This window comes from Ipomoea triloba, chromosome 10 (genome assembly GCF_003576645.1).
Source record: "Ipomoea triloba cultivar NCNSP0323 chromosome 10, ASM357664v1".
Lineage (NCBI taxonomy): Eukaryota > Viridiplantae > Streptophyta > Magnoliopsida > Solanales > Convolvulaceae > Ipomoea > Ipomoea triloba.
The window spans coordinates 5,117,798-5,129,533 of NC_044925.1; the positions used below are offsets into that span (position 1 = coordinate 5,117,798).

General features: G+C 31.9%; 1 protein-coding gene across 3 annotated transcripts in view; it reads right to left on the bottom strand.

Moving 5' to 3' along the window:
• LOC116031561 (serine carboxypeptidase-like 11) overlaps positions 1 to 7,886 on the bottom strand; it is a 12,130-nt gene extending 4,244 nt beyond the window's left edge. For 2 of the 3 annotated variants that reach the window (XM_031273801.1, XM_031273800.1), the window contains exons 1-8: positions 7,689 to 7,886; positions 6,307 to 6,452; positions 5,867 to 5,943; positions 5,651 to 5,773; positions 5,453 to 5,555; positions 4,693 to 4,730; positions 2,596 to 2,697; positions 484 to 522 (exon numbers count right to left, since the gene is read on the bottom strand). In XM_031273801.1, the coding sequence (XP_031129661.1) occupies positions 484 to 522; positions 2,596 to 2,697; positions 4,693 to 4,730; positions 5,453 to 5,555; positions 5,651 to 5,773; positions 5,867 to 5,943; positions 6,307 to 6,452; positions 7,689 to 7,864 (804 nt within the window). In that variant the 5' untranslated portion in view covers positions 7,865 to 7,886. The remainder of the gene's footprint in view (positions 1 to 483; positions 523 to 2,595; positions 2,698 to 4,692; positions 4,731 to 5,452; positions 5,556 to 5,650; positions 5,774 to 5,866; positions 5,944 to 6,306; positions 6,453 to 7,688) is intronic. The other variant, XM_031273802.1, reaches the window with a different exon arrangement.
• Positions 7,887 to 11,736: the final 3,850 nt, after the last annotated feature.

Here is an 11,736-nt window from a genome sequence, read left to right on the forward strand (position 1 = left end):
ATATATATATATATATATATATATATATATATATATATATATATATATATATATATATATATGCAACTATATGTATGTTTTGCAAAAATAAGCATCTGATTATTTGTCAAATATTAAAAATATGATTACATTAAAATAGACTACAATTGATAAAAACGAAAAAAAAAATTTATAAAACTCAAGGCATATATATATTTAATATAAAAATATAGTTTAGTCAAAGGTTTTTAATAAAAAAAAATATATATCTATTTTAATCTCAAAATTAGTAGAATATGTTATGTCAATCAAAACCTATAACTTGTACTTTTTTTTTAAAACATAAATAAATATAATGCTTATTAAATTGATGTTATATGGTTGAACTTTATACTCCAATTAAGCTTATTGTTGTTGTCGTTATTATTATTATAATATTATTATTATTGTTTGTCTTTCATATATTTTATACACGATAAAAATATAATTTAAATTATTGCTGACCTCATCCACGCAATCTGTCCCCTTACAAGCTTCCGCTGACTGCACGTGAATGTAATTAAGCCATTAGAATGCAATTAACATATCCAGTTTATAGTTGGGGTTTGAGAATTGAATCGTATTAGGAATTAAATAATTAGCAATATGCATGGATTATAAGAAAATAATAAATAGAAATTGGAATAAAATAAATAAATAATTAGTTAAATAAATAAAACTAAAATTAATTAATGTGGTGTTTGTTTGTCAACTTTTACTATGCCCATATTGAATTTAAATCTTTTAGTCATTATAAAACTTATTAATCATTCATTTCTCTAGATTTGAACAATATAATCAAATTTGAGGGAGGAAAAAATTTTAAAAATAAAATAAAAAATCATTGCCATCAATGCATCCAATATATTTTAAATGGTAACTAGGATACCATCACACTAAATGGTAATTGGCGTTTATATGTATTAAAATTTGTATATTTTAATTTTAGTTAATTAATTACTTATTTTATTCTTTTATCTTAATTCAATTACTTAGTATTTTATTGTCATTACAATTTTGATTCCAATGTTTGAATCAAATGTCTCCTAAAAAAAAAAATAATAATAATAATAATACGCGCGCGCGCGCGCACACACACACACACACACATATATATATATATATATATATATAATGTGTATGTATATTTTTCTTATTTTTTCGTTCTCATCCTTTATTCCATTAATTTTCAAAAGTAGGGGAGAAGAAGAGGAGTAACATTTGTGATTACAATAGTGAGATATTAAAAGTGTGCAAACAAATTAACATTGTAATAGGAATCAAATTCAATAGTAGGGCACAAAAGTATCTAGCCAAACACCTTAGATAGTTGTTTTCATGTCGAATTCTAATGGTATCGAATGGCAAAAAATAACTAATTAAAAGATGTGACACATTTTATAATTTAACAAAATTAGTTCAATTATTTTATTTTAAAATAAGGGTCAAATAGGCAATCGAACTGCACACGATGATGCAATTAGGCCACTGAACCTAAAAAATTTCAATCGGGTCCCTAAATTAACTCATTTCATACAATTTGTCCAACTTTCAGGTTTCTAACATATCATCTCGAATTTAAATTATTTTTTAAAGAATAATTTTTAAAAAAAAAACTATTTAAAATTAAAATAAAAAATAGAAAAAAAAAACAGAGCGTCTCCTCCGAAAACATTCTTTTTTATTTTTTATTTTTTTTTATTTTTAAATAACTAGTTTTAAGTTTTATATTTTAAATTTAAATTTGGGGTGACCTGATAGAAATCTGCAAATTGGACAAATTGCATAAAATGGGTTACTTAGGGACCCAATTATAGTTTTTTAAGTTCAGTGGCCTAATTGCAATATTGTGTGCAAATCAATGACCTATTTGACCATTACTCCTTATATTTTGTCAGATTATAAAATAGTTCACATTCTTTATTTTTTTTAAAGTATTATTGATTCTATTACAGTGTAGTATCTGTTCAATACCCTTTCTCTATCAATTGTAGCCCAAAGTTGTGACCTTCTCTCAAAAAGAGCCACAGAGGTGCCTATTGAGCACAAGCTACGGTGCTTGACATTATACTTTTTTTTGATGGTCAGAAAAATTTACATTGCCCAAAAAAAGAAATCGCGTCTATTAGTCACTTTGTTTCATTTTACCCGTCCTACCTACTATTCATTGTCAAATCATTTTTTTTTGTTATTTATTTGTTTTAGTATTTCCTTATTATTTTTAAATATAACTTTTTAATAGTACTTTTAATGTAATATATATATATATATATATATATATATTTATTTATTTATTTATTTATTTATTTTATGGAGTATATATACCATACTAACACTAAACTTAATATTAAAAAAAAATTGAATTGTAAATAAATCTAGTAAATCTTCGTTAACTAAGGCACATAAGACTGAATAGAGTATAAAAAACTAGTAGTAAAAATTTTCTAAATATCATCTTATTGACAAAAATTTTATTGCCCGTTATTTATAATATTAGGCATGCATAATATACGATTTAAGTATTGCAAAATTTCTACAAACCTAATACATAAAAGAACAACAATCAAGAACAATTACCGTATACTGTTCGATTGACATAAGACCTAATCCGCGAGCCGTTCGGAAAGTATCACCGTAGTTGACATCTTTAAATGTGACTCCATTGCCAATTAAGTAGCCCTAATGCACGTGTTACATATATACATGTAGGATTTGAATGAAATAAGAACATTCTAATATGATAGAACTAGGAATTACTCAAAGCAATGAATCTGAAAAGAAATGATTCAAATTTTAATGTGCAATTAATAGTATCATAGAGTGTAACTAACAACACCAAAAAGTGAACCTCCCAGATGCATAAGTGCAATTAAAAGATGCATTTTAATTTATAGTGTTGACAATTGCACTTTATAGTGTTACTAGTTGCACTTTAAATTGAAGTTTAAGTTCTTTGCAAAAATGTTACTACATTTGTCAACAGGTGCATTCTATAACTTTGCTTAGTTGCACTTTATTGTTACTTGTTGTACTTTAAAGTCCGAGTTATTTGCAGAAATGTCATTGTGTACGTGTGTGTGTGCGAGCGCACGCGCATGTTCGTTTGTGTGTGTGTGTGTGTGTCTCTCTCTCTCTCTCTCTCTCTCTCTCTCTATATATATATATATATATATATATATATATATATATATATATATATATATATACACGATAAGGCATATATGACCCGGTCGGGGAGACCCCTGTTAACCGGATAAGCATTCATTTGCCCGCTTGTCCAACCAGCTCCAGTCCTCTCCGAACAGATCTAGGAGTTGGTAAGACACTTCCTAATTAACAGATCACCTAACCGAGAAGCTCACATTCAAGACCGGAAAGATGACCTCCCTTCTTTGCCCGTTCCCTCAGGTACGAGGCTCTGGACGTGTTGGGCGTCGAGACTTGGCGTTGTCGCTTACTATAGAGGGGTATAGTTAAATGGTTAATGTTCACCTACTTATACCAATTGGTTTTAAGTAGGATATGACAACCAGATAGCCAAAGAACTCTATGGTTAAGCGTACTTGACATACAACAGGGACATACAACAGTTACATGATGGGTGACCCACTGGGAAGTAAGCATAGTGTAGCGTTGAGATCCAACAATTGGTATTAGAGCCAAGGTTACGGGTTCGAATCGATGGTGAGACGCTAACCGAGTCCAGTCCCGGATGGGATGTAGGTCTATGTCTAGCCAAGACCAGTCCCAAAAGGGGGATTAGTGGGCACGGAGGCTATGGACCGAGTCAGACATGCTGCTGGGCTTTGTGATCAAAGGTTGCGGTAGGTGCTAGGAGATGAATTACTGGTCGTTGATCAGGTTGGCCGAGTTTAGCCTCTGCTCGATTGCAGACGTAGCACTATAACTTACCATTTAGGTGGTAGACATGTAGTTAAATGGATAATGCCCACCTACTTATCACCAATTGGTTTTAAGCAAGTAGGATAGATTCTGTGGTTAAGCGTGCTTGACTTACAACAGTCACAAGATGAGTGACCCGCTAGAAGTAAGCATAGTGTAGCGCTGAGATCAAACTAGACGCATTGTCTAATTATCACGTCAAGTCTACCTTTTTCCCTTATGTTAAACACTTGGCCACACCTCACTGGCCGGCCACCCTACACCTATCACGTGGAGGACATGTCAGACCATTGACATTTAATTTGTTCCCCGACTCGCCTATATAAGGCGCATATATTATTTGAAAAAGGGACTTTTACAAAATCCACTTACCTAGGAAATTAAAATCATTAATATATATATATATATATATATATATATATATATATATATATATTCTTGGGAATCGGTAAATATCTGCCCTTGCTCTATTCGAGACTTGGCACTTGGCTTAATATGTAGGGATGGAGATGGGATTCATTCACTTGCATTTTTGCTAGCACTACAAAAAGCGGTTTAATGGTTAATGTGTACCTATTTATCACTAATTGGTTTTAAGAAGGATATGACAACCAGATAACCAAAGAAATTCGTGATTAAACATGCTTGACTTACAAGATGGGTGACCTATTATTGGAAGTAAGAATAGTGCAACACTACATTATATATCTATAACTGTGTGCGTGTGTGTTTTGTAAATGAAACATGTTCATACTTAAAATCTTTACCAACCTTAAGATTAACGAGTGGCTTAAATTTTGCATCAATCCCTGTAAAATAATAAGTGGGCAATTATTTAATTATATATGTTATATTGATACTTAACATTTTGAAATGATGGATAGTGTTTGGAAGATATTGAAACTCAAAACTTTTTTCACGGGTACTTATATCATGAACCAATTTTCATATAACAATATTAACCCAAGTCATTGCCAAAATATATCACATAATTCCAAACTTAGCCCTAAATTTTGTTTTCTAACTTAAATTTATTTATTTTTACAATTAAAATTATTGTAGAAAAAAGTATCATTTTTTTTAGAACTATAAAAAAATATCGTTAAAAACTCTAATTGAGATCTTTTAAATGCGATTATATTAATTTTTTTTTTAAAAAATAAATTAATATATAGGCTCCAAAAGTCACTATTGTTAGTTCATTATTACATATTTACATATTTAAAAAGTCACTACAACAAGTTAATTAAGTTACTATTATTGTATGTTTATTAAGTGAATACTACTTGTTCAATTAGTCACTATTCTAGGTTTATGAAGTCAGCATGCGTATTACTATATGTTCATAAAATTACTACAACCTATTCATTAATTAATTATTGAAGGTTACTAAGTTACTAGCACATGTCCATTAAGTAACTATTGTAGGTTTATAAAGCCAATACTACAGGTTCATATTTGATACATAGTTTAATTTTCATTTTTTTAATGAATCACATAAACTTCAATGGAATATTTCTTAATGACTTACCATCTGATATTGCTTGAACAACCATTGGAACCGTAATACCAGAATATGAGTCTCCACCAACATAGAATGAGTTGGATTGATATTGAATATGATCTTCTAACCACTATAGAATAATCCAAGTATTAGTTAACTAATGCAATTTTCACAATATATATGTTCACGTGTGCCTATCACAATGAAAAATTGAAAAGTGTTTACCTTGCGAATAAATTCAGCTGCATGATAACTTGTTTCTACATCAGTCGCAGTATAATTTTTTGAACTTTTAGCATACGAAAATCCTGCTCCCACGGGTAATTCTAGAAAGATAAAGCTTGCAACCTAGCAATAATTTTATGCACTTCATATATTAGCCAATTGAAATTGACCTTAACATTTATTGATAATGTTCTATAAAAGCACAAAGTAAAGTACCTTTGTCCATGAATAAGGATTTAGTGACAATGTAGGCAAACTCCAGTTATTCTTTGGTACATCAAATAACAATGGCCCTGTGCATATGGTTAATTTAATTTAGAATTTTTTTCCTTGACACAATATTTGTATTACTTTCAATTATTCCTTGGAAGAATTCATAAGCATTGTTTATATAATTATACTTGAATACAGTTAGTTATAATTCAATTTTTATAGCCTAAATTTAATATAAGTGGATAAAATTTACATATCTAAAGACTAAATTAAAAGTTCTGTTAAGCACAAAATGTCACAATAGAAAATCATAACAAATCTGTTGAAACAATTAAAGAAAAATAAAAATATTGATTAATAAAAATAATTTTAAATTTTTTTTAACACATCAAAGTTGTGTAGGTAAAAAACATATATTAAAAAAATATAAATTTAAAACTCACCCAATTCTTCCGTCATTGCAACAAAAGAAGAGCATCCGGGACCACCGGAGATCCAAAGCACAATAGGATCAATATTGGGATTTGATTCAGATTTTACAAAATAGTAAAAGAGTTGTATATCTTCTAATTTCCCAACACCGATATATCTAATCACAAACACCAAAGTACATTAAATTCATTATATATAAATATAAATAAATAAATATATATATATATATATATATATATATATATATATATATATATATATACACACACACACACATATATATTGGATATCAAATGAGAATAACCTAGGCAGGAACTGTGGACAAATATTCCGGACCACCGGAGATCCAAAGCACAATAGGATCAATATTGGGATTTGATTAAGACTTTACAAAATAGTAAATGAGTTGTATATCTTCTAATTTCCCAACACCGATATATCTAATCACAAACACCAAAGTACATTAAATTCATTATATATATATATATATATATATATATATATATATTGGATATCAAATGACAATAACCTAGGGCAAGAACTGTGGACAAATATGATCTGTCCATTTATTAGAATGATCAAATGTTAAAAATTAATGACAAATAAGAAATTAAATGCAATAGCATTTAAGTAATTTCTTATGATTACGATTGTACATTTGAAAATGCTTTGACCTTAAATTCGTGGATAATTGAAAGCGTGAACACATCCACACCTCTATCTTGATAAATAAAAGACCATCTATCTTGATAAATAAAAGACTAGGATCTTACCATTACCAAAATTTCAAATTTGTAATAATCATAGTTGAAAAAATCGCTAGGCGCTCGGGGAGAGCCTAGCGCCTAGGACCCCTAGGGGTTGATTAATCAGCACCTAGGCGCCCGCGTATTTTTTTATTTTATTTTTTATTTTTTAAAAATATGTTTAAGTATTTTTAGTTTTTAAAGACTAATAATTATAAACTATATAATACTTTAATAATTAATACTAAAATATGAAATATTAACCTAAAAAATATCTAGTGTTTGTACAATTTAGGATTATTTCGCTTAAAACGATATTGTTTTGAGTGAAATAATCCATTAAAAAAAAAAAAGAACAATAGTTAATCGACCGATTATGCGGCCTAGTCAGTGCCTAGGAGGTCTAGTCAGCACCTAAGAGGCCTAGGTGGTCAGCGTCTAAGTGGCACTTAAGCGGCCTAGTTGGTCGCCAAGCCGGCCAGCAGCCTAGACGGCTAGACCACCATTTAAGGTGATATGCTAGGTGGTCGACCGGTGCCTAGCGCCTAGGCAACGATTAATCGGCGCGTAGACGAGATTTTTGCAACATATAAAATAAACCATGCTCTTAAAAGTACTTAAATGTGATAATAAGATCAGAGTTGTACCCAGTTTCGAGTTCAAATGGAAGAGGCCCTTCAGGTTGAACCCCTGGGAGATACTCCACCTTAGAGCCTGCTGCTGCAACATGAAGTGAAGAGCAAAACCATAAAACAACGACGCTTCCTAGAAGCAAAGGAAGAGAACTGCAGCATCTTCGTCGCAAAAGATTTGCCAACAACATTTTCGTCAAATTTAATTTAATTGTCAGAAGAAAAAAAGGCGCATTTTTGGTCGCTGCTAGGTTGCTGCAATGCTCTTTAATACAAACAAAAACATGTAGTGACAGCGGCTTTGCACCCAAATTCTGATTTTCATTAATACGGACGAGTTTGCTTCTTTTGCAAGAGTTACGAGCTTACACGTGAATCTACGATTAATTATAATAATTGAAGTACTTTATAGGACTACTTAATTATAATATTCATTATCAAATCATAAGATAACACTAATTATTAGATTACTGAAATAATAATTACTCCGTACATTGTACTCGCTGTGATAAGAACTTTTCTTCATGAAATGTGTGAACAAACTATTTTCATTGAAATTCACGTTATATATTAAGGAATAGTATTATTACTGATTAATATTGTTTATTATTATTATTACTGATTAATATTGTTTATTCTTCTTGTATTTAAATCCTTAGGCTCTCCTTAGTCAGTCTCTTCTGTTAGTTTGCATAGATAGCTAGTTGTTATCACCTTCTTCCTGTATATAAAGGGTTGTGATATATAAATAGAATCATCAATTTTCCACCTCAATTATATTCTCACTGATCTCACATGGTATCAAGAGTCAGAAATTTCTAGCGAAATCTATTTCCTATATATTTTTTTCGTTTGGGTGTTATTCTTTTGTGTATTCATGGCCACCAGTACAAATACTGTTACACCAGCATTCAATTAACTGCTCCTGCCAATTTGTACATTCGACTCACAATCTCAAATATTCAGTTTGGCGAAAACAAATCCAATCAGCTTTGATTGGTCTTGCCCTTGAAGGTTATATTGAGGCACCACAAAGGTTCCGTAAAAATATACTGATATTGCTCAAACCACTTTGAATCCAGCCTATCTTGTCGGCAAGATCATGTTATTTTGAATGCCATCCTCGGCAGCTGCACCGACTCTATTCAACCAACTATTTCTTCTGCTTTCATCAAAAGCAGCTTGGGATCGTTTGAAGGAAAGCTTTGCGAGCCCATGTCGCACTCAGATTGTTTCGCTAAAATCAAAATTAGCATCCAATCCGATTAATGGTCGTTCCATTGAAGAATTTAGATGATATGTTTGCTATCTCTGATGCACTTGCCCTTGCGCAAAGACCAGTAAGTGAGGAAGGCTTAGTGGTGATGAACTCCTTGGCACAATTGGGAGATGATTTTGAACTTATTGTTGAAGCTATTCGGGTTAGCCGCCGGGGTATTGTGATCGTTAGTGTCCTACCTTTGTGTGTCGCTTTAAAAAGGCTTTGCACGGACTCAAGCAAGCGCCTTGGGCGTATTATATGGAGCTCTCTAAATATTTGGTTGAGTTTGATTTTCGCAAATCCCGTGCCGATTATTCTTTGTTCATTTATCAGTCTAATGATGCCTTAATTTATTTCCTGCTTAGCACAGCGATTTTCAATTAAAGACTTGGGGGCATTGCATCATTTCCTTGGTGTTGAGGTAATTCCCACCCCGTGTGCATACACCTATTGGGTCAAAGGGGAATTGCATCATTTCCTTGGTGTTGAGGTAATCCCACCCCGTGTGTATACACCTATTGGGTCAAAGGATCAATCCACTGCTGCTACTGATGATACAGTATATCGAAGGGTATTAATTGGTCTTTTACAATACCTTTCAATTACTCGTCCCGATGTTGGCTATGTTATAAACCGCCTTTAACAATTTATGCACAACCCTTTATTGTTTTAACGAGGTTGTTTTCCCTGCCCTGTGACCCTCGGCTTTAGGTGGGTCACTCTTACCACCTGGGCTGTCCTTGCGGACTATGCACAACCCTTTATTAATTCATTGGCAAGCGGTCAAACGAGTATTACGTTACTTGAAAGGAACCCTATTTCATGGGCTAATTCTTCGTCGTAACACTCGGTTACATCTCACGGCTTCCCCAGATTCCGATTGGGGTGGTGTTCATGATGGTGGTCGGTTTATGATTGGTTATGTTTTATTTTTGGGGTCCAATATAATTTCTTGGCGCTCGGTGCGACAGAAGGCAGTAACTCGTTCTTTTACAGAAGCGGAATATCGCGCTTCAGCGAATGCGGCGACTGAGGTTATTTGGGTACACAACTTATTGCATGATATGGGGGTTGTTCTTCCTCATTCTCCAGTATTGCATTGTGACAATTTCAGTGCTACGTATGTCTGTCAAAACCCAGTGTATCATTCAAGAATGAAGCATTTCGCGTTGGACTAGTTCTTTATTCGAGATCATATTGTGAATGGTGCACTTCGTGTGCAGCATGCTCTGACTACTTCCCAAATTGCTGATATTCTCACAAAGAGATTGGGAAGACGCTCATTTGAACATTTTCGGTCCAAGATGGGAGTCTTTAATGGCTCCTCCATCTTGTGGGGGCGTATTAAGGAATAGTATTATTACTGATTAATATTACTGATTAATATTGTTTATTATTCTTGTATTTAAATTCTTATGCTCTCCTTAGTCTTCTCTTCTATTAGTTTGCACATTGATAGATAGCTAGTTGTTATCACCTTCTTCCTGTATATAAAGGGTTGTAATATATGAATAGAATCATCAGTTTTCCACCTCTATTATATTCTCACATTATATTTCTAAATATTTTCGTTTACGTTTTACATTTAAAAAAAATGAAAAATATATCTTTTGAATTGGCAGATCATCAGAAATTGGAATATGTATAGGGTCGCTCAAGTGAGAATAGATGTAGAAAGAATAATTAAGAGCCAATTGTAGTCCTCTACATATCCAGATTTAACGGATCAGATGTAATTAAAAAAGATATGGTGATATTTTTGTAAATAACTCAAACTTTCGTGCAAGTAACATGTGTTAAAACTACAAGTAACTGGTGCAAGTGTGCAAGTTAAATCACTTTAAAATGCAACAATTTTCACTTAATAGTGCAAATAATTTATCTTTATAATATTATTGCACCTGATGATAACGTCTTTCACATTCGTGCATTTAATGATAACATTTGGTGCAACTAATGCTCAGTGTACATTATTTGGTGCACTTTTAACACATTTTATTTGCAATTAGGTACACTATATGAAATTGTTACACAATTTACTTGCACTTTAAACTTTAATTATTTACGAAAATGTCACCACATTTTTAAAAGAATAGTGTTTTTGATCCGTTAAATATAGATTGAAAAACATGTTAGACGTGCTTTTAGGTATCCTGTTTTCTCCCATGTGCTTTTCATGCTTTAATTTGAAATCATTTCAATCCCTATTAATCCCACGCCATCTCTTTCAACGTAACCACCATTTTAATCTCAATTCTCCTCAAACTTCCCCCCTCTTTAATCAATCTCCGGCGCCAACACAGCTCGTCGTTCTATCGATCTCCGGCGAGTATAAGTCTTTCGGCCTCCTGCACAACTAAAATGAAAAGAAACTGCGGTTTGGAGCTCCGGCTAGTGCCACCATCTCTCTCTTTTCCGGCTAAAGATTGCCACCACTTTCAACAACACCCCATGTAAGACTAATATATATATATAATATATATATATAATATATATATATATATATATATATATATATATATATATATATATATATATATATATCTGTGTGTGTGTGAGAGAGTGTAATGCATTATTTGTATATCTGTTTCAACAAATTATGCTAACTCTGATTAGGTTAAAATTGAAACCTGAGACTTTCCGTATGGAAAATAACAGTAATTTCATCAAAACACAAGATTCTTGGCATGCTGCATAGAACTAAACCTGGGTATTCGATGGGATTGTAGGTTGGAAATGAATAAAATGATGAATGGAATTGAAGAACCACAAAAGAGGAACAGCAGCAGCTAAAAATATTCT